We start from the raw sequence: 23441 nt of genomic DNA, 5'->3' as shown, positions 1-23441 counted from the left end.
GTCTATTGATCTTGTTTATCCTTTCAAAAAAACAAGTTTTTATTTCATTGATTCTTTGTATGGTTTTTTTTTTTTGGGTCTCAATTTCATTCAGTCCTGCACTGATTTTGGTTATTTATTTTCTTCTGCTAGCATCAGGATTAGTTTGTTCTTTTTTTTTTTCTAGTTCCTTTAGGTGAGATGTTAGATAGCTAATATGAGATTTTTCCAACCTCTTGATAGAAGCATTGTGAAAGGAAAATAAATCTTCAGACGCCAAATCACTAACCTAAAGGGAAAAGTCAAGCTGGAAACTGCTTAGGGCAAACCTGCTGCCCATTCTACTCAGAGTAATCCTTCTGCTCACTGAGATACATGCATATCTGATTGCTTCTTTTGAAAAGGCTATTCAGAAACTCAAAAGAATTGTTGTGTCTTATCTACCTATGACTTGGAAACCCCGCCCCTCTTCTAGTTGTCCTGCCTTTCCAGATTGAACCAATGTACATTTTATATATTTTGATCATTGTCTCATGTCTCCCTAAAATGTATAAAACCAAGCTGTGCCCTGACCACCTTGGGCACATGTTTTCAGGACCTCCTCAGACTATGTCACAGGCGTGTCCTTAACTTTGGCAATATAAACTTTCTGAACTGACTGAGACCTGTCTCAGATATTTGGGGTTCACAGCATTTAGCACTACAAACTCCTCTTCATACTGCTTTTGCCACACCCCAGGAATTTTGGTATGTTGTGTCTCAGTTTTTATTTGTTTCAAAGAATGTTTTGATTTCTGTCTTAATTCTATTGTTTACCCAAAAGTTATTCAGGCACAAGTTTTTTAGTTACTATGCAGTTTTGTGGTTCTGAGAGTTCCTCTTGGTATTAATTGTTATTTTTCTCCCACTGTGGCCCAAGGATATTTCAATTTTTAAAATTTGTTGAGAATTTGCTCTATGGCTGAGAATGTGGTCAGCCTTAGAGTAGTATCTTGTGCAGATAAGAAGGATGTATAGTCTGTGGTTGTTGGGTGGAGTATTCTGCAGATGTCAATTAGGTCAAATTGGTCAAGTGTCAAATTTAAATCCAGAGTTTCTTTGTTAGTTTTCTGCCTCAATGATCTGTCTATCACTGTCAGTGAGGTATTGAAGTACCCACTATTTATGATGTGGCTATCTAAGTCTTTGCGTACATCTAGGAGTACTTATTTAATAAATATGGGTCCTCCAATGTTGGATGCATATATAGGTAGGAGAGTTAAGTCTTCTTGTTTAATTGAACCCTTTATTATTATGTAATGATGTTTTTTGTCTGTTTTTGTTTGTTTGTTTGTTTTTGAGACAGAGTCTTGCTGTGTCACCCAGGCTGGAGTCCAGTGGCACGATCTTGGCTCACTATCCCCTCTGCTTCCCAGGTTCAAGTGATTCTCCTGCCTCAGCCTCTCAAGTAGCTGGGACTACAGGCTCCCGCCACCACCCCGGGCTAATTTTGTACTTTTAGTAGAGACAGGGTTTCACTGTGTTGGCCATGCTGGGCTTGAACTCCTGACCTCATGATCCACCTGCCTCAGCCTCCCAAAGTGCTGGGATTAAAGGTATAAGCCACTGCGCCTGGGCTTGTCTTTTTTTTTTTTTTAACTGTTGTTAGTTTAAAGTCTGTTTAATCTACTACCAGAAGAGTAACTCCCAGCTGGGGTGATGGCTCACGCCTGTAATCCCAGCACTTTGGGAGGCCAAGGTGGGTGGATCACTTGAGCCTAGGAATTCAATACCAATCTGGGCAACATGGTGAAACCCCATCTCTAAAAAAGAAAAAAAAAAATTAGCTGGGCATGGTGGTGTGTGGCCTGTAGCCACAGCTACTCAGGAGCCTGAGGTGGGAGGATGGCTTGAGCCCAGGAGGCAGAGGTTGCAATGAGCTGAGATCATGACACTGGATTCCAGCCTGGGTGACAGAGCCAGACTCTGTCTCAAAAAACAAACAAAAAAACCCAAAAAAGAATAGTAACCCCTGCTACTCTTTTTTGTTTTCTGTTTGCATAATAAATCTTTCTCTATCCCTTTACTTTGAGCCTGTGGGTATTATTGCATGTGAGATTGGTCTCTTGAAGACAGCAGAAGGTTGGGGTTTGTTTTTTAATCCAACTTGCCACTCTCTGGTCTTTTATATAGGATGTTTAGACAATTTACATTCAATTTGTTCCATGACAGGAACAAAACATGTGAGGTTTTGTTCTTGTCATGATTTTGTTAGTCGGTTGACTCATAGTCTTGATTGTGTAGTTGCTTTGTAGGGTCTGTCAGTTGTGTACTTATGTGTGTTTCTATAGTAGCAGGTATCTTACTTTAATTTCCAAGTTTAGAACTCCCTTAAGCATTTCTTGTAAGGCTGGTCTGGTGGCAACAAATTCCCTTCTCTTAGCAATTGCTTATCTGGGGAGGATTTTATTTCCCTTTGTTTATGAAGGTTAGTTTGGCAGGATATAAAATTCTTGGTTGGAATTTCTTTTCTTTTTCTTTCTTTCTTTCTTTTTTTTTTTTTTGAGGCAGAGTTTCGCTCTGTTGCCCAGGCTGCAGTGCAGTGGTGCACTCTCAGCTCACTGCAAGCTCTGCCTCTTGGGTTCACACCATTCTCTTGCCTCAGCCTCCTGAGTAGCTGAGACTACAGGTGCCCACCACCACGTCCAGCTAATTCTTTGTATTTTAGTAGAGACAGGGTTTCACCATGTTAGCCAGGATGGTCTCGATCTCCTGACCTCGTGATCCACCCACCTCGGCCTCCCAAAGTGCTGGGATTACAAGCATGAGCTACCACGCCCAGTCAAGTTTTCTGGCAATTTTGAAGATTATATTTTCTAAGTGATTTTTTCTGCCCCCATTAAAACAACAAAGACATGCACACATGTGCACACACACACTTATCTAAATGCTTATTTGAGCTGGCATAAAAGTAAGAAAACCAGAGAGCCCCAGAAGGAACTGAAATCCTAGAAACCATGGAAGTTAATTCCATGCCAATGTAAGCCTTTTCCTGAGAGTTTCTGCCAAACCCTGAAGACCTTGAGCTTCCATTTTATTGAGCACAGGGGGTGCAGGAGACAGGGAATAAACCTCTGGGGACACTCCCATGAGATCTGGTAGGTGATCTTGAATAAAGCTGAGAACTACACCCTTAGTTCAGACGCAATAAAAAGTAAAGCCTGAGAAATGTGCTCGTCTTGACCACGGCACAGCATGGAGTGAAAACACAATCCCTGTGAGAATTTGGGCAGGCCTCACGCAGACTTGATCTCTGGATCCAACTTACCTGTGAGGTGAAAAAAATTTTAGCGGGTAATTTAATGTGATCATGGAGAATAAGGAGTAAACATTTAACCAATCAGAAGGAGATAAAACAAAAAAGGGAAAAAAAGAATTGTTCAATAGATAATGGATGACAATTTTTCAGGGTTGTTGAAAGAACATTCCTTGGATTCACTGGGTTTCCTGGACATGAGGCTTGGAGTAAAACATGGTCAGCCTCCGGGTCTGTGGGTTGCACTTCTGTGGATTCAACCAATTGTGGATGGAAAATATTCAGAACAATGATTTGAATCTCTGCTGTACATGTACAGACTGTTTTTCCTTGTCATTAACCAACACAGTATAGACAACTATTTATATAGCACTTATATTTTATTAGGTACTATAAGTAATTAAGAGATGATTAAAAAGTATACAAGAGGATGTGCATAGGTTATATGCAAATATTATGCCATTTAATATCAGGGGCTTGAACATCCATGGATTTTGATATCCCCAGGGAAGTCCTGGAACCCTAAGGATACCAAGAGATGGCTCTATTGGGAAACAGCACCATAGAAGTTGTGAGGGTGATCATCAGAACTGGACTTAAAGTATTTGAATTGTTTGGGATGAGGGTTAAAATACATACAGCTATAAACCTTAAATTTAGGATTGGTCTAAAACATTATTTTTAACACTGAAAAGATTAGACACAAAGCATCTAATTTTCAACCACTTCAAGTGAAGAAATGGAGAAACAGAAAAAAAAAAAAACCAAAGTATCCAAAAGAATTGTTAAAAAGAAGAGGAAAAAGACAAAACGAGGGAGAAGTAGAATGCACATAATCGGTAGAATAAATAAAAATATATCAATAATTACAATTAATAAAATGGATTTAAGAAGTCACAAAAAGATTTTAAGATTTTTTTTAATGCTGTTTACAAGAGATTTACCTAAAACATAAGGGCCCACAATGATTGAAATCAAAGGATGAAAAAGCATACACAGAAAATACTACAGAAAAGAAATACAGAAGAGTTGGTATCATTATGAGACAAAATAGACTTTGAGCCAAAAAGCATTAGTGGAGATAAAGAGTCATTACATAATGATAAAAGGTTTTTTTTTTTTTTTTTTTTTTTTTTTTGAGAAAAACATCAATTTTATGAAAAAACCCTCAAGGGAATAAAAAGAAAGATTACCCCTAAATTAATTTTGTGAGGCTTGTATAAATACACTTGACATAAAAAATCAACAGAGACAGAATAAGAAAGGAAATTTATAAGCCCATTTCCCTTTTCATATAGATAATAAAAATCTTAAACTAAATCTGACAATATAAAAAATGGTCATATATTGTGATCAAATGGGGTTCATTCCAGAAATGCAAGTTTGTCTTTGTAATAAAGAGTTCTGACTCTATTTGTTGATGACTGGCTGGTGACAGTTTCTAAGCCTTACCTACCCATCCTGTTCCCCTTCTGCCCTACCTCTGGGCAAGCTGAAAAGAAAGTCCAGGTGTCTTCTCCTTTGGCACCCGCAGGGGTTTGAAATCACGTAAACTCCTGCTTGAGTATGAGAACCCTCACCCTGGCCTCACTGCCTAACCAGCAAAAAAACCTAAACCAGTCTCCTTTCCTTGCTCTCCCAAGACATTTTTGGATCAGCTTCCCTTCTCTCCCAGAAAGCCTCATGACATAAATAATAAATCTTTCTACATCCTTTTGGCATGTTTGTGGCACCATCAGTCTTAATAGCTGAGCCAAATTTTGACCGGGAGGTCAACCCTGCTTCTGAAGGGTGACCACGACAGCTCTATTAGAAAGTCAAACAGTGCAATTTTTCACCTTTAATAGATTAAAGGTAAAAAAATATGATTATGTCAGTAGAGGCATTTCATAATATGCGACATCTATTTATAACAACAACAACAGAAAACTCTTAGGAAATTGTCAATCAAAGAAAACTGCTTTAACCTGTGTTAAATCAAGTTTAGCCGAAAACTGTCTCCTTACATATTTTCAGTTTGGCCTAAAGGTTTTTCTGTACATTGTGAACTGTAACAAGTGGAGGTGTAAACCGACCGCAGTCCACACCTGTGCCAATTACTGAGTTTTGGCCAGTCAAATGTAGCTAATTGTTGGAACTGTGTTCAAATAAAGCAAAAGCTGAGCTGACCCAGTCCAGCTGTTTCTATACCTCACTTCCATTTTCTGTACCTCACTTTCCTTTCTTTGGTTGTTCATAAATCTTCTACCACGTGGCTGCGCTGGAGTCTCTCTGAGTCTGCTGTGATTCTGGAGGCCATCCAATTCACGAATCGTTCATTGCTCAATTAAACTCCTTTCAATTAAATTCGGCTGAAGTTTTTGTTTTAACACCTGATTAAAGGAAAAAATAGCATATAAGCAATAGAAAATGAAATGAAATTCTCATTTGTGTAAAGTTAATATTCATTAATTATAGATTGTCTATATTAATCCCCATCCCCAAAATATTTATAAGTAATTGAAAAGTATTAACAAAAGAGATTAGCAAGTTTGTAGACATATTTTGCAAAGTCAGTTACATTTTATATGCCAACAGTTATGTATCAGTCAAAAAGTGAAATAAGGCCAGGTTCAGTGGCTCATGCCTGTAATCCCAGGTACTCAGGAGGCTGAGGTGGAAGGATTGCTTCAGCCCAAGAGTTCAAGATTACAGTGAGCTATGATCACCCTGGGGGACACAGTGAGACCCAGTCTCTAAAAAAATAAAAAGAAAAGAAAAGAAAAAAGTAAGATACATCTTAAAATAGCAACAAAAATTATAAAGGACTTAAGAGTAAACATATGCAAGGAAATATTTGCAAGTCCTTCATAAAGAATATAATAAAACTTTATTAAAAGACATCAAGGAAGGACTAAATATATGCAGAAATATACCATTTTCTTGGACAGGAAGAGTCAATATTATAAAGATGTCAATTTCCTTCAAATTGATCTTGAGGTTTATTGCAATTCCAACCGAAGTGTTAAACAGGTTTTGGTGGATATTGACAAGCTGATTGTAAAGTATTGTCCCATTTGTATCCGTGGGATTTTAATTTATGGAGGTGACTGAGTGGTGACACAGGGTGGTCAATGCTACTGAAAAAAGAATTTATAACAGTATTCTGAGAGAGAGGGCATGCCACACAGGGCCACAGGGAAAGCATCAGGTTTGGTCAGGAGGTAGAAGCAAGAAGGAGGGAAAAGCCTAGGCCAGAGCATTTATTGGGGTTTCCATAAAAAAAGCAAGGCAGGGCAGAGGAAACGGCTTAGGAATGGTCAGTTGGAATAATTCCGGTGAGCTCTGGGCTATGGCGGTGGTCTCTAGTTGCCTGGTCTCTGACTCTGGGATGATTTAGGGTAGGGAAATATTGGCTTGGTGTGTGAGAGTTGGAGAAATGGAGTGGTTGGCGGTTCAGTTTGCATATGAAGGGTGAGCCCCCATCAGAGCCCTTTGCTATCTTTAAGCATTGGCTAGCCCTGGGAAAGACAAGCTGTCTCTGGACAGCAAAGAATTTTAAGACGTCAAAACATATAAGATACAGAAAGTTAAAAAACATGGTTAATATAATCGTATTTGGAAGAACAAATAGCTAAGAATAATCAAGACACTTATGAAAAAGAATAATTTGAGGGTACCCATCTGACCAGACATGAAGTGATACTATTTAATTTACGGTGTTTTAAAAAGCACAATTTGGCACAAGATTAGAAAAGTGAGGCCAGTAGAAGACAGTGGAGAATCCAGAAACAGACCTGCCTTCTTTTACGCTAAATACGTATATTCTAGTATCATTTTCATTCCTTGTTATTTCTTTTACTACATATTTTTTAGTTATTTTCTTAGTGGTTGGCTTGGGGATTACTATTAATATCTTAATCTTAATTTATAATAATCTCATTTGAATTAATACCCATTTAATTTCTATAGTATATAAAAACTGCTCCAAAATAGCTTCACCCCCTTTTTCCCTCTTTTTGCTATTATTATCACAAATTACATCTTTATTCATCATCTGCCCATCAACACAGATTTATAATCATTGCCTTATGCATTTGGCTTCCAAATTAGAGAGGAGAAAACAAGGAGTTATAAAGAAAAAATACACATAACTGTCTTTTCCATTTACCTATAGAGTTGTCTTAATGAATATTCTTATTTTCTTCATGTGGATTCATATACAGTTTAGTAACCTTTCATTTCAGGCTGAAGAACCCTCTTTAGTATATATTGTAGGGCAAGTATATTAGTGACACTGTCTCTCAGTTTTTGTTTATTTGGGAATGTCATAACTACTCCCTCATTTTTGAAGGAGAGTTTTACAATTTTTTCCTTCCAGTACTTTGGATATGTCATCTCAGTGTCTTCTCTATGCCAAGGTTTCTGCTGAGAAATTAGCTGTTAATATTTTTTAGTGTACCTTAGATGTGATTAGTAGCTTCTTTCCTGCTTTCAAGATTCTCTTGGCTTTGCCTTTCAATAGTTTGATTACAATTTGTCTAGGTGTGCATTTCTTTGAGTATACACCACTTGGAGTCCTATTTTGTTGAGCTTCTTGGATGTGCAGATTAATGCTTTCCATCACGTTGGGGGAGCTTTTGGCCATTATTTCTTTTCTTTTTTTTTTTTTTTTTTTGAGACGGAGTCTCCCTCTGTCACCCAGGCTAGAGTGCAGTGGTGCAGTCTCAGCTCACTGCAAGCTCTGCCTCCCGGGTTCACGCCATTCTCCTGCTTCACCCTCCAGAGTAGCTGGGACTACAGGTGCCTGCCATCACGCCCCAAGTGTGCAGAGAAGCCCCAAGTGTAAAAATACAAAATACATTTTTTGTATTTTTAGTAGAGACAGGGTTTCACTGTGTTAGCCAGGATGGTCTCGATCTCCTGACCTCGTGATTCACCTGCCTCACTCGTGAATCACCTCGTGCCTCCCAAAGTGCTGGGATTACAGGCATGAGCCACCGCACCCAGCCTTGGCCATTATTTCTTTAAATGTTCTTCCTCATGTATCTTCTTCCTTTCCTCTAGGATTTTCATTATGCTTATGTTGGCATGCTTGATTGTGTCTCATAGGTCTCTAAGACTCTTCGTTTTCTTCATTTTTTATGCATGCTGTTTCACAGACTGGATCATTTCAATAGATCTGTCTCCAAGTTTGCTGAGTCTTTCTCCTGCCTGCTAAAATCTTCTCTTGAGCCTCTCTGGTGAACTTCTCATTTCAGTTTTTGGGCTTTTCAACCCCAGAGTTCCTATTTGGTTTCTTTTTTTTTTTTTTTTTAATAATTTCTATCTTTATTGATATTCTCAATTTAGTGAGACATATTCTTATGTATTATTTCCTTCAACATAATTCCTTCTAGCTCTTTGAAGACACTCAACACAACTGATAAAAAGTTCTGTCTAATAAGCCCAAAGTCTAGACTTTGAGACAATTTCTATTGATTGCTTTTTTCTCAGTGAATGGGAAAGATGCAAGATACTTACTTGTACCTTTTCATGTCTCATAATTTTTTTTTGTAGAAAAGTGAACATTTTAAGTAATATAATGGGCAATTCTGTAAATCACCTTTCTTCTCTTCAGGATTGGTTTTTGTTGCTGCTCATTCTAATTTTCTTTAAAAAAAGTTTTTCAGTTAGTCTATTGTTTACCCCAATTGCTATCCATCACCTCAGGCAGCTGCAATATTAATGCACTTTTCTGTAGACATTTTCAATAAATTTCACCCTCCTGCACCAGGAAAATGCTTTGAGCACTGGGTAAGATTTAGTGAGGTTAAATAAAAACAAGCTTTCAAGGGGAAGTCTTCTAGAGAACCATCAAATAGATCTAGTAATGATCTTTGGGAATGAAGATCTTTGAAGGAGCTCTAGCTCTGTTTAGCTCTCTCAGTACGGAGAATGTGAGTTGTTATTTTTCAAAGACAATGCTTTCTGAGCTAGAAAGCAGTGGATGGAAATAGAGCAAGTTAAAACATCACAAAGCTCACAGCTCTTACCAAGATTCAGCCATTTTTCTTGAATAAAAGCTCCCTGGGTTGCTTTAAGCGTTTGGTTCATTTTCAGAGTTTTGAAAAAGTTGATTCTGATGACTTTTGCCAGTTTTCTCATTGTGTTTTTTATAGAGGAAAGGGATTTTGGAGATCCTTTATCATATCACTGGCCTCCCCAGTGAGGCCATATTTTTGGTATTAGATTACATATTAGTCATTATTTGGGGGTATATGTCTCAACCAGTTGAATTAATACAGATTGTTTTACTTTAAACCTGATATTTCAGTGAATAAGATACAGCCAAAAGAGAGAAGTCAGACTTTAAGACCCAATAAACTTTAGTGAACGATTTGTGTTATTCTTTGTGACTTTTCCTCCAAAATTACTCATTTTCATAAATGTGTTATCATTTGACATGGAATAAAATCTGGCAAGGTAAATGTTAGTTAATTCAGTGCCTTGATCCCCTAACTGTTGAGGTTAAATGGAAGCAGAGAAGCCTCAAGTGTAGTTTTGTCTGCTCTATTCACACTTGTTCTGGAAGATGTACTCTCATTCTAAAGGCCATAGAGCTTGGGCCTTTGGAAATTATAATGGAACCATTTTAGAAAATAACATAATTTTAGATTTGACTATTCTGATCTATATGACATCTGTTCATCCTCAGCAGTTTCTCTTCTTGGGGTTAAAGAGTAATCACACAGAACTATAAGGGTAGATGCTTTTCTATTGAGCTGTTCTGCAAGATGAATTTTAGGCTGGTACGATCAGACTGTGAACATCTCCTGGTGAAGTGGTTGTTTGTAGTCCTTTTAATTTTGAGGAACAATTATTGATGTAGGTCACTGTATTAGTCTGTTTGCATTGCTGTAAAGAAATACCTGAGGCCAGGTAATTTATAAAGAAAAGAGGTTTATTTGGCTCATGATTCTCCAGACTGTACATAAAACATAGTGCCAGCAGCTGCTTCCGGTGAAGGCCTCTGGAAACATGATCACAGTGGAAGGCCAAGGGGAGCCAGCATATCACATGGTAAGAGAGGGAGCAAGAGAGCGAGGGAGGAGGTGCCAGGCTCTTTTAAACAACCAGATCTTGCTTGAAATTATAGAGTGAAAACTCACTTATCACTATGAGGACAGCACCACTATGAGGACATTCTTGAGGAATACATCCCAATGATGCAAACACTGCCTCCTAGGCCTACCACCAACACTGGTGGTCACAATCCTACGTGAGATTTGGAGGGGACAAAACATCCAAACCTTATGAGTCACATTTCATACTTACCATTATTGGGAAAATAATTTGATGAAGAGATAGTAATTCAATATCATTTGTTTTATTTTTCTAGTGAACCTCAGTTGATGTGTTATATAGCAACAGCTAATCTGGATAGAGAGACGGATCTAAAGATATGGCAGATAAAGACACCTTTTCTAATCCTAATTTTACATCTGGGCCCACAATGTCAAGTTTTGTCAGATGCCAGCTGTGTTTTCACAAAAAAATTATCTCAGCACTATTGAGTGGATGTAATTTATCCTCATCAGATATTAAAATGGTGCATTATTATTATTATTATAAAGGGAAGCTAGGTGACTGCTATTATTGGTATAAAAAGTATGTGCTATAAAATTCAGGTCATAAAGGATAACGAACGCTTATACATATTGTTTTGAAGCTGTTAGTTCTGATGTTAAAATTACTGCCATGGCTCAAGATCATGGCTAGATTGCAAGGGGTGGTTGCAAATGAATTCTAAGAGATCTTATATACTACTGCTTTTAAAACTACCATTTGAATTTCAGAAAAACTTATGATCATGAATGCAAGGAGATGGTTTTCCAATTAACTTTTTGTTAATGGGAAAAACATATTGCTCTTTAAGATAATTCATCCCCTGCCTTATTAGTTTTCTTAGTAAAAAAGCCTCTGATTTTACATTTGTCTATTCACATGTTTGTTTACCAATCTTTTTTTGTAAACTTTAACTTAATTAGAAATGGAAAAATGAGAACTTGTTAAAGTAATACATCATCTTTCTAAAAATAATATAAATAATACAGAAACATATGTAGTCTATTTAACCCTCTCCACTTCCAAATTTCACTTTTATTCCCAATGGTAATCATTTTAATAGTTTGGTGGTAACTTCAAGATTTTTTAAAATGCAATTACAGAGTTTGATTTCTGGGAAGATGGAGTAGATATAGTTTTCCCCATTTTTCCTGCTAAGAACAATGAACAACTTTGGGCATTATATAAAGAAAAAACCTGCGAAGACTCTGAAAGATTGGGAGAAGAAAGCAGACTGGGCTAGGGTTCTTGGAATCCATAGAACAACATGGTGGTGAGTTCCCTGAGTTTTCCATTTGTCTCATACATCTGGGGCTTCGACGGAAGAAGCCGGAAACCCAGAAAGATCAATGGACACTGAGAAAAAAACAAAAAATCAAAAAAACAAAAAACAAAAAACAACCCAACCAAAGCCTGTTCTCTCCAGTCAAAAGACCAGGAAAGGAGCAACTTAACAAGACAAAATCTTGACACCATAGTAAAAATGTGGCCTCACGCTCACCCATGCCAGCAAAGGTCGAGTAGGGAGCCTCGATTTCCAGACTGTAGTGAAGTACCCCAAATCCCCTATAAGGGTAGTGTCAGAGGAGGCCAGGTAGGAAGCCAGGACTTTCATTTCTGCCAGGCAATAATGAAGTCCTTCCCTCTTTTCATAGTGTCAGTGGAGACGATGTGGATGGCAGAAGGCATTCCAATTCCTTCATGCCAGGGCAGTATCAGCAAAGGTCTACGGGAGGGTCAGAACTCTTACCCTTGCCCAGCTGCAACAAGGAGCTCCTCCTTGGCTGTCAACAGAGGTCAAGTGTGCAACTTGTACTTTATCCCCCAACTTGCAGTAATGACTCAATACCTCCTTTCTCCTGTTGGAGATGTGTCAGAGAAAACCAGATAAAACAGAAAGTTTAAATGATATCCAGAGTCTCATAACCTAATAACCAAAATGTCTAGGTTTCAACTGAAAATCTTCATCATATATATCAGAAGCCAGGGAGATCTTAAACTGAATGAAAAAATACAATCAATTGATGCCAACATCAAGAAAACAGAAATCTTAGAATTATCTGAGAGATTTTAAAGCATCCATCATATGATTTCTTCAGGGAGTAATTACAAACATGCCTGAAACAAATGGAAAAATAAAATCTCAGCAAAGTAAACAGAAAATCCCAGCAAAGAAATAGAAAGTACAAGAAACATCCAGCTAGAAATTTTAGAAATTAAATATACAAAACTGAAATGTAAAAACCTCTAGGGATAGGCTTAACAGCAGAAAGGAAGGGACAGAAGAAAGAATAGTGGACTGAAAGACAAAACAATAGAAATTACCCAATTTGAACAGTAGAGAGGAAACAGACTGACAAACGTGATCAGGTTTCAAGGACCTTTGGGAACATAACCAAACAGCTAACCTTCATGTCACCAGAGTCCTGGAAGGAGAAGAGAGAGAATAGGCCAGAAAAATTTGGCTGAAAACTTCCCCAATTTGCCAAAAAACACAAACCGTAGATTCAACAAGCCGAGCCAACCAAAAAAGATAAATCCAAACAAATCCATACCAGCACATATAATAGTCAAACTTATGAAAATAAATTTCAGAAAATGTTGACAGCAGTGAGAGAAAAATGACACTTTACCTATAGGGGAAAGGTAATTTGAATAACAAAAATTTTCATAAAAACCCATCGATCTAGAGGTCTTTTATTTCAATACTTAAAAATCCACTGTCTTCCTGTATCTTGTATTCTGTGAAAAAGACTTTGGACAATTTTATTCTTATTCTCTTGAACATAATCTGCCTCTTCTCTGTCTGTAAAGCTGACATCATCTTATTTTATTGGAATAAGGCATTCTCTAGATCAGTGGTTTTCAAAGTCTGATCTCTGGCTCAGCAACAGCATCATCTTGTGGGAAATGTTAGAAATGCAAATTCTGGCACCCCCACCACAGAAACACCAAAGAAAAAAACCGTGTGTGTGGATCCCAGGAATCTATATTTTAACAAGACCTTTTGGTGAATCTGATGCCTGCAAAAAGTTTGGAACCACTGTTCTAAATCCTTGCTACTCAAAGTGTGATTGATAATTCAACATCATCAGCTACATACATAAATGTATCAAATATTATACGGTCATGGTGATTACACTTTCAAAAACAATACTTTCAGTACAGGTGATGAAAACTTAATATTTCTACCTCTTTTCTTTTTATTAAAGTTATTTGCAAAATGCTGGGATGGCAACATCTTCTAACAAGGTTTATGTTAAAGTGTGATGTGCACTATTTTATTATCTAGTGAGTGCAATACATTTTTAGATACTATCATAATCTTTTATTAATTACTAAAGACATGGAACTTTAAACATAGTACATTAAACTTCTATTTTTAGTTTTCTCTCTTTGGTTTTATTTTATAGGCTTTGCCGGAAACAGCCGAAGTGCTGCCAGAAAACCAGTTGTTAAGCCTATCTGGAAAAATAGACTGTGAAGCAAAAATGACGGTGAAGTTATTTCAATAGCTCTGCTGGAACCTTGAGCCTAAGAGGTAAAAGGTATTATCTTTCTCTTCACAAACAATTTTTTTTCTTTTATGGAACATAGAATATGACAGCATTTGTTTTGTCAACTGATTACATTTTAAAACATTGTACTTGTTCGTATGGTACTTGGCTTTGAAATACCCGGAAGCATCTATGGAATTGTAATTTATTGTAATGTAATAAGCATTTGTGTAATTAAAAAAAGGATTCTTAAATATGGCTGGAAAGTGTATGGCAGTTTCTTAATCAGTATACCTACCTGTAAATATCTGCGATCCTTGGAGTAAATCAGTGGGAAGAACAAGGTGTTGAAAGGTTTGATGACGATAGAGGAGTTTTTCTTGCTCCACACTTCCATGTTTTCCACTACAAGTTTCTTAGGAGCATCTTTTTTTTTTTTTTTTTTTTAGATGGAGTCTCTCTCTGTCCCCCAGGCTGGAGTGCAGTGGCACCATCTTGGCTCACTGCAATCTCCACCTCCCAGGTTCAACCAATTCTCCTTCCTCACCCTCCCTAGTAGCTGGGATTACAGGCTTCCACCAGCACGCCTGGCTAATTTTTGTATTTTTAGTAGAGACAGGGTTTCACCATGTTGGCCAGGCTGGTCTCGAACTCCTGACCTCAGATGATCTGCCCTCCTCGGCCTCCCAAAGTGCTAGGATTACAGGCATAAGCCACCACTCCCAGCCCATCTTTCACATAGCAAGTCAATCCAGTGCTGGAGGGGAGGAGGCCAAGAAAACATGGCCAACTGAGCTTGCTCTGAATTAACACATGTAATCCTTTCTATAGATTGCTAAATTGGCACACAGGTTTCTATTTGTCCACGTCATCTTCTCTGACAAATAAATTTTATAGTTACCCTAGGTATAAGAGATGTTTTTTTTCTCTAAAATTTTTGATTGACATTTGTTTGGAATGGTGAGAAATGGATACTAAAACAAAAAATTTTTCCATACTCTTTTAGGAATAGGTGCTTTTTATGAAAAAACATTTGTTGCTTTGTCATTTTCTCAAAAAATTGAACTTGACAATAGGAAATATATGTAAGGTAAAACCTGGGCTTTTTTACATTGTGAAAAGAGAAAATTTCTTTGGTACTTTATAAATGCTATTTTTATGTTTTTAGTCCTGTTCCAATTGGGCCTGATCAGGTCTTGTTTAGAGGTACACAGCTTAGAAATACTCAGTGGATCATTGGCATAGTTGTTTACACTGGATTTGAAACCAAACTCATGAAGGTAAAATTATCTGTGATGATAAATAGTACTGCTACTCGACTTTTCCTTCTGCTTTTATGAAGTGAGGGAGTTTAGTATATATCTCTTAAATTTAGAAGGCTAATTTCTGTTTATTACCCTGAAATTTTCAGAGAGGTTCGTATCTCATCTCTAGTTTTAGATATTTCTTCTGACTTTTAAAATGATTTCTTACCAGACATTTATTGCCTAAAACACAATTATCCTGTGTCTTCAGGGGCTAGGGGAAATTTTGTTTTCACTTAGGTTTTCCTTGTTTACATAAGTTGAGTACATTTTACATAGTCTGAAATGAATGATTTTTTGTCAACAATGTGTGTTGCTTTGCTTTCATTTATCAAAAAAGTTTTCATATGAATAATGCTTGTTTTACATTACATCTGCATTGATTGATTTTACTCTATATATGGCCACTAGTTATGGTTAAGACTTTTTTTTTTTTTTTTTGCCAAAATGACATTAGAAGTTCTACCCAACTTCGGCCGGTTGCAGTGGCTCACGCCTGTAATCCCAGCATTTTGGGAGGCCGAGGTGGGTGGATCACCTGAGGTCAGGAGATCAGACCACCCTGGCTAACACGGTGAAACCCCGTCTCTACTACAAATGCAAAAAAAAAAAAAAAAAAAAAAAATTAGCAGGGCATGGTGGCGGGCACCTGTAGTCCCAGCTACTCGGGAGGCTGAGGCAGGAGAGTGGTGTGGACCCGGGAAGTGGAGCTTGCTGTGAGTCGAGATTGCGCCACTGCACTCCAGCCTGGGCGACAGAGCGAGACTCCGTCTCAAAAAAAAAAGTTCTACCCAACTTCTCACTCACTCACATGTACCATTTCTCTCTGTTGCTATCTTTCTTTTGATCACCCCTCAGGACATCTTTTTTTGTGTGTGTTGTTTTTTGTTGTTGTTTTTTGTTTTTTCAGCTGAAGAGAATCTCAACTAAATCTTGTTTTGGACTAGGAATTTCCTGAATGTTTATTATTAATGAAAAGTAAATTGACAGCAAATCTACCCATTTTTCCATTTTCTAAATCGCATTTGGCTTTTGCTGTTCCTTCCACAGTTAGCACATAATGCAAGATGCTGTGCTGAGACCTTGGGGTACAGTGAGAAACAGGATGTTTCCTGCCCCCGAGGTATTTATAATGTATGGAGGAAGACAGTCAAAGTAATAGAATACTGACAGTAAATGAAGAGGGGAAAGTATAGGATGCCACGTGTCCACATTGGAGCCCCTTCCAACCTAACGCTGAGGCTTCCATGAGGAGGTAACACACAAACTGAAACCTTAAGGATGAGAACAGATGGAAATTAAAAGGAGTACGGAGGGAAGAATGAAGGGGAGCCTCATAGGAGAGCTCTAGGCCAAGAATATTGCCCATGTCCAAAGGCCATTTGGCAAGTGCAGCTCAGTGTGACTGCTGTGCAGAGGGCAGAAAGAGGCATGGAGTGGTGAGAGACTCGTCAAGGAAAGCTGGGCCCCGTGTGACTGAGGAACTGGGTGCATGCTCTTGCGGAACTATGGCCAGCTCAGGACCACACCACTTTGTATTTGCTTTGTATTTGTTTTGTCATCCCAAAGAGTTAGAATCCTCAGAGCTTCAAGAAATATACTGTGTTTTAGGCCAGACGTGGTGGCTGATGCCTGTAATTCCAACGCTCTGGGAGGCCGAGACCGGTGGATCACCTGAGGTCAGGAGTTCAAGACCAGCCTGGCCAACATGGCGAAACCCTGTCTCTACTCAAAATACAAAAAATTAGCCAGGCGTGGTGGCGGGCACCTGTAGTCCCAGCTACTCAGGAGGCTGAGGCAGGAGAATTGCTTGAACCCCAGAGGCGGAGGCTGCATTGAACTGAGATTGCACCACTGCACTCCAGCCTGGGTGACAGAGCAAGACTCTGTCTCAAAAAAAAAAAAAAAAAAATCATTATATGTATACATACATATACATGCTTCATTTCCCCAACGCTGCTTCAGGTCTCTTTGACTTCACACCTACTGTTATTTCCAGCTAGAATTAGAATACCCTCCTCATTCACTTCCCCTCATCTGCATGTAACAAACTTCTTCTTTCAACTTGGTTCATCTCCTTTTCTGAGGTCCCCTCTAGGCCCCTATTTTGTGCTGTCATCCCTGTGCTCAGTGCTCAGTGCCACTCTGGAATTCGTCATACTGTATTTCCGGATCCAGCTGACTTTCCCAAGCTTCATGCTAAGCTCCCTGAGGGCAAAGTTGGTATCTTCTTTGATCTTGAATCTCAAAGCTTCCCATACTCCCTGTTACATGGCTGGTGTGGAACTAATATACATTTAAAAATATTTCATACTTGTGTCCACTTCTAATCATAATTTTCATAGAGAAAATTCCAAAATTTTAAAATGCAATAGTGCAAACAAAGATGAATAAAGGCATTGCCTGAAGCTGTGAGGTGGTGTCTCTGATGTTTTTCCAGAGGTTCCAGCAGCTCTCATGTCATTTTGTTTGACATATTGGTGTTCATCATCTTTTTTTTTTTTTTTTTTTTTTGAGACAGAATCTCACTCTGTCACCCAGGCTGGAGTGCAGTGGCATGATCTTGGCTGGCTGCAACCTCCGCCTCCCGGGTTCAAGCAGTTCTCCTGCCTCAGCCTTCCCAGTAGCTGGGATTACAGGTGCTCGTTACCATCCCTGGCTAATTTTTGTATTTTTAGTAGAGACGGGGTTTCACCATGTTGGCCAGGCTGGTCTCTATCTCCTGACTGCAGGTGATTCACCCATCTCGGCCTCCTAAAGTGCTGGGATTACAGGTGTGAGCCACCATGCCTGGTCTATCATTTTGTACCAGAACCTCATCCCTATGCCGGTCACTATGGAAATTGTAAAATATATTCAGGCCCAGTTTATAAACTGAGTGAGTATTAAAATCAGAAAATTAAAAAAATTATCTCTTAAGGCATAGCTTTTGTGTTCCTTTTAAGAGTCAATGTAACCGTCCTCATGATGGAACTATTCTAAGCCAAGCATTGCTATCAGCATGGCTCAGCTCTGCTTGTCCTCTTTGTGTTCATCTTGAGGACACCATTTTTTAATATATTTGTTTTAACCGATAAGAAAGATTTAAGAGAGAGTGGTTTAGTGGTAAGTGTAGAGAGATAGTTAATCCATTAAAATTGAAAACAGTCAATAAAGAAGGGGAGGAGAGTCCAGAAGACTTACAAATCTTGGCAAGAATGACAGACACATAATCATTCCCGAATTACTTCACATTCAAGAAAAGATTTCTTAGGGGACAACTGGGTATTGACTGTCATAAATACTTAATAAGTTGGGACTGAACTCATTTTCTAGTGTGAACATGGGGTTGCAAAATCTAGTTATATTAAAAAATTATTTTTGGGCCAGGTGCGGTGGTTCATGGCTATAATCCCAGCACTTTGGGTGGCTGAGGCAGGTGGATTGCTTGAGCCCAGGAGTTGGAGACCAGCTTGGGCAACATGGTGAAACCTGGTCTCTAGTAAAAATACAAAAATTAGTCGGGTGTGGTGGCGCACTCCTGTAATCCCAGCTACTTGGGAGGCTGAGGCACAAGGATCACTTGAACCTGAGAGGCAGAGGTTTCAGTGAGCAAAGATGGCACCACTGCACTCCAACCAGGGCAACACAGTGAGACTCAGTCTCAAAAAAAATTTTTTTAAAAACTAAATTATTGGTAAATGTCACATATTAAAAATGTCCTCTCGATACATCATTGGATTGCCAACATTTGAAGAGGAATATTATTTTAACAGCCACAACATGAAGCAAGTGCTTTCAAATGCATTCTCTTTCCCAAGAGTGCTGTGAGATCTGTATTGTTGCTTCCATTTTATAGATGGAGTAGCTGAGGCACAGAGATATTAATTAACTTTCTTAAGGGCCACAGCTTGTCTGAGGCAGACCCAGGGCTTTGCAAGCCAAGTTTTTGAACTTCAGATCACGAACACATCAAAATTTATTTCTACGTGGCACTGCCTCTCCTGATTTGATTCTCCTAATATGTGAGAAACTAAAGATACATTCTATCTTTAATCCAAATATTCTACATTCTCCTTTGTGAAGTCTTTCTAAATGTCAGTCACATAGAGAGCTCAGTGGCAGCGTGAAAGACTTTTTCATTTCTTGCAGGATGAAGATATGCATTATAAAATCAATAATGTCTATGTCATGGCCAGAACATTCAATCTCAATGAAGAACTCGGGCAGGTGAGGCCTCCTTTAGGGACTGGACAATGTGATAGGAGCTTTAAAGAAGCCTCTAGGGAGAACTTGTGCAAATTAAAATGCCAAAGTCAGCCACAGAGTATAGCTTTAATGGACATACATGGAGCCAGGGGGGAATTTAAATCATACTTTGTTCAAAATATTGATAATGCTGCATCATGAGTAATACTGCATCATGGGCAATTGACAATACTGTATCATGGGTAATAATATTGCCTCATGGGGTAGCTGATAATACAGTGTTAGGTTCAAGCAGAACAGATCTAATATAGGTTATTATGTACTTATGAAAGAGTGGAAGAGCTGGAGGGGAAGATAGCGAAGGTTGTTTTCAGCTCTCAGGTCACAACGAGCTTTCAGAGTCAGGAACCTGCTGGCAGGAGCCCCCTTGCCCTGCCTCCCTGGGGCAGATGACCCACAGCAAGCATCCCAAGACTGCTAGAAATTTCAGAGGCTGCTACAAAGTTTTACATCTGCCAAACTCAACAGTCTGCTCACCACTGCCAGAAGAACAATAATAAAGCTTCTACTTTTTTACTGAACATTCTCTGAAAGGCAGAACCTGACTTGGAATCAGGCTGATGACAGATCAGGAGAAATGCACACCACCCCGGCCAGTCCCCGCAGGACAACAGACAGAGATGGGAGCAAAGTCAGGTTACCAATGGACAGTCAGCACAATAGCTTTGTTTAATTTCCCTTTTAAATTACAATCACAACTTTATAGGTGTAAATTACATTTTTTAAAACTCCCACACTTGTACAGTACCTAGAAAAAGAAAGACATTTAATTATTTTTTTCTAGCCACTTTTTGTTCTTAATATGTTTCATTGGATTGCAATTTTCTATTTTTCAATGAATTGGGGACAATATATAAATTGCGGTAAAAGGCAGAGTTTTGAGTTAAATTTCCTGGGTATGAATCCTGGCTTTACCATTCATCAGCAGTGTCATCTTGGGCCTCTCATGTAACTTCCCTGGTCTTGATCTCTAATCTCTAAAATGGGCATGACAATAGAATCTATGTCATGAGGTTGCTATGAGGATTGAATAAAATACTGTATATGCAAGGCATTCAACACAGTGTCTAGTGCATAGTACCAACTTAATTAATGCTAGTCATTATAACCAGTAATTGGTAGATATACTTTCTAATTTCTGGTTACCTTGTATAGCATCATTTGAATAATGAATTTTCAGTAAGTATTTATTTAAAAAGGATTTTGACTCCTGGAAATGTCTGTTCAGAGAATTACAACAGCAGCCTTTTGAACTTGGAGAACTAAAGATGAAGGAGGGTGGAATAATCAAATCTCCAGTACGCTTTTTTTTTTTGAAACAGGGGCTTACCCTGTCACCCAGGCTGGAGTGCAGCGGCACAATTTCAGCTCACTGCAACCTCAGCCTCCCAAGTTCAAATGATTCTCCTCTCTCAGCTTTCCAAGTAGCTGGGATTACAGGTGTGCACCACCACTCCCGGCTAATTTTTGTATTTTTAGTAGAGACAGGGTTTTGCCATGTTGGCAAGGCTGGTCTCGAACTCCTGACCTCAAATGATCCGCCCACCTTGGTCTCCCAAAGTGCTGGGATTACAGGCATGAGCTGCTGTGCCTGGCCCAAATCTCCAGTACTTTTTCTGCTCATAAAAATCTGATTATTTGCTAATCCTTTAGAAGTATGGTTTCTATTGACAGCTGGAAAAGGATCACTTCATTCATGCTGCCTAGTCAAGTGACCCTAGCCTCTTTAGGTAAGTGATTAAATATAATATTAATAAAAGTTACCTTTGAGATTCAAGCTTTGAAAATAAATTATATTGTTTATGTAGGTAAAACACAAAGATCAGAAATCAATGACATTTGAAACAGCAAGACGAAAGGAAGTTTAACATCCAGCATATATGAATAACTACAACCCTACAGAAAAAAAACCCAGTTCAAAAATCGGCAAAGGATTTGAGCAGACATTTTTTCAAAGAAGATATACAAATGTCCAAGGAGCACATGAAAAGCTTCTCAGCATCACTAATCATTAGGAAAATGCAAATCAGAATCACAATGAGCCATTACCTCATACCCATTAGGATGGCTATCTTTTTAAAGCAAAAAAAAAAAAAAAAAAAAATGGCGTAGCTGCTATGGAAAATAATATGGTGGTTCCTCAACAAATTAAATATAGAATTACCATATGATCCAGTAATTCCACATTTAGGCATATACACAAAAAAGCTAAAAGCAGAACCTCAAAGAGATCTTGTATATCAATGTTCATAAAATCATTATTTACAGTAGCAAAAAGGTAGAAAAATCTCTAATGACTATCAGTGGATGAATGGATAAATAAAGTGTGGTCTACCTACACAATGAAACATACCCAGTTTTAAAAAGGAGTGAAATTCTGATGGATGTTACAACAGAGATGAACCTTGAGGCCTTATGCTAGGTAAAATACGCCAGACACAAAAGGACAATTATTGTATGATTCCACCTATCTGAAATACCTGGAATTCTAATATTCGTAGAGACAGACAGTAGAATAGTGGTTTCCAGGATGGGGAAAAGAGGAGAACAGGAAGTGATTGTTCAATAGATATGGAGTTTCGCTTGGGATGATGAAAAGGTTCTGGAGATGATGGTGGTGATGACTGCACAACAATGTGAATGTACTTAATGACAAGTAAAAACGGTTAAAATGGTAAATATTATCTTATGTATATTTTACCAATAATAAAAATACTTTAACACTGTTTGTCTCTTGCAGTTATACGCTACTTTTGTCTAGTATTTTGATTTTAAAATCTTTTAACCCTGCCAATAAGACTACTATTGTCATCATTATTTTATGCAGCAGTGCTTATTTAGATTTATCCACATACTTATCAATGTCCTTGCTCACCTTTAATTCTCATAACTCAGAACTTTCATCTGAGTTTGCACATATGTCACCTAAATGAACTCCTGACCTCAATGATGACCTAAATGATGTGTTTAAAGTTTCCTTTAGGGAGGGGTTGGTGGACAAATCTCTCAAATTTCACATGTCTGAAAATGTCCTTACTTCTCCCTACTTGAAATATTGTTACTTTTTCCCAGAATCTTGAAACTATTCCATCATCTCATACCTTTGATGGTTTTGAGAAGCTACTCATCAGTCTAGCATTGATAGCTGGGCATGTGGTTGGTCTTTGCTTTCTGCTTTGAAATTTTTCTCTTTAGACCACTAGGGTTTCACTACTGCATAATTTTTTATTTATCCTATCCTGATTCACTGGGCTCCCAGAATATGAGGATCAATGACTTTCAGTAACTTTGGAAAACTCCGATCTATGTTTAAATATTGACTCATCTCCAGCCTCCATTTTCTTTCCCTTTGGATTTCCAGCTAGATGTATGTTGGCCCTTTTATCTCTGCCTTCTGGCCTCTTACCCTCCAGTCATATTTTCTATCTCATTATCTCTCTGCACTGAATAATTTCTTCCCATTTATCTTTCTGTTTTTTTTTTTTTTTGGAGACAGAGTCTCACTCTGTTGGCCAGGGTCAAGTGCGGTGTGGCATGATCTCGGCTCACTGCAACCTCCGCCTTCTGGGTTCAAGCAATTCTCCTGCCTCAGACTCCTAAAAAGCTGGGATTACAGGTGTGTGCTACCATGCCCAGCTAATGTTTGTATTTTTAGTACAGACAGGGTTTCACCATGTTGGCCAGCCTGGTCTCGAACTCCTGACCTCAAGTAATCCGCCCTCCTCAGCCATCCAAAGTGCTGGGATTACAGGCGTGAGCCACTGCGCCTGGCCTCTTTCTGCTTTCTAATTGTGTCTTCATTTGACTCTGTGGTTTAATCTTTCAGTGAAGTTTTAAGTTATACATATATATATAGTTTTGCTCTGTCACCCAGGCTGTAGTGCAGTCATGTGATCTCAGCTCACAGCAACCTCTGCCTCCTGAGTTCAAGTGATTCTCCTGGCTCAGCCTCCTGAGTAGCTAGGTGTGCACCACCAAACCCGGCTAATTTTTGTATTCTTTAGTAGAGATGGGGTTTCCCCATGTTGGCCG

General features: G+C 38.5%; 1 protein-coding gene across 14 annotated transcripts in view; it reads left to right on the top strand.

The window, feature by feature from the left end:
• The window catches only part of RNF6 (ring finger protein 6), a 182376-nt gene that overhangs the window by 83698 nt on the left and 75237 nt on the right, over positions 1-23441 (top strand). For 5 of the 14 annotated variants that reach the window (XR_010123491.1, XR_008493303.2, XR_008493300.2 and 2 more), the window contains exon 6: positions 13774-13901. Coding sequence is in view for 8 of the 14 variants with exons in the window: in XM_063650665.1 (XP_063506735.1) it covers positions 13774-13875 (102 nt within the window). In the remaining 6 variants the exon portion in view is untranslated. Of the gene's footprint in view, positions 1-13773; positions 14116-16211; positions 16776-19292; positions 19371-21083; positions 21140-23441 lie in introns of those variants that run through there. The other 9 variants (XM_054446085.2, XM_054446086.2, XM_054446084.2 and 6 more) reach the window with 6 other exon arrangements.

Source organism: Pongo pygmaeus, chromosome 14 (genome assembly GCF_028885625.2).
Source record: "Pongo pygmaeus isolate AG05252 chromosome 14, NHGRI_mPonPyg2-v2.0_pri, whole genome shotgun sequence".
In the NCBI taxonomy this organism is placed as follows: Eukaryota; Metazoa; Chordata; class Mammalia; order Primates; family Hominidae; genus Pongo; species Pongo pygmaeus.
The sequence above is the reverse complement of the archived record's forward strand: the minus strand, read 5'-3'. Positions and strand labels throughout refer to the sequence as shown.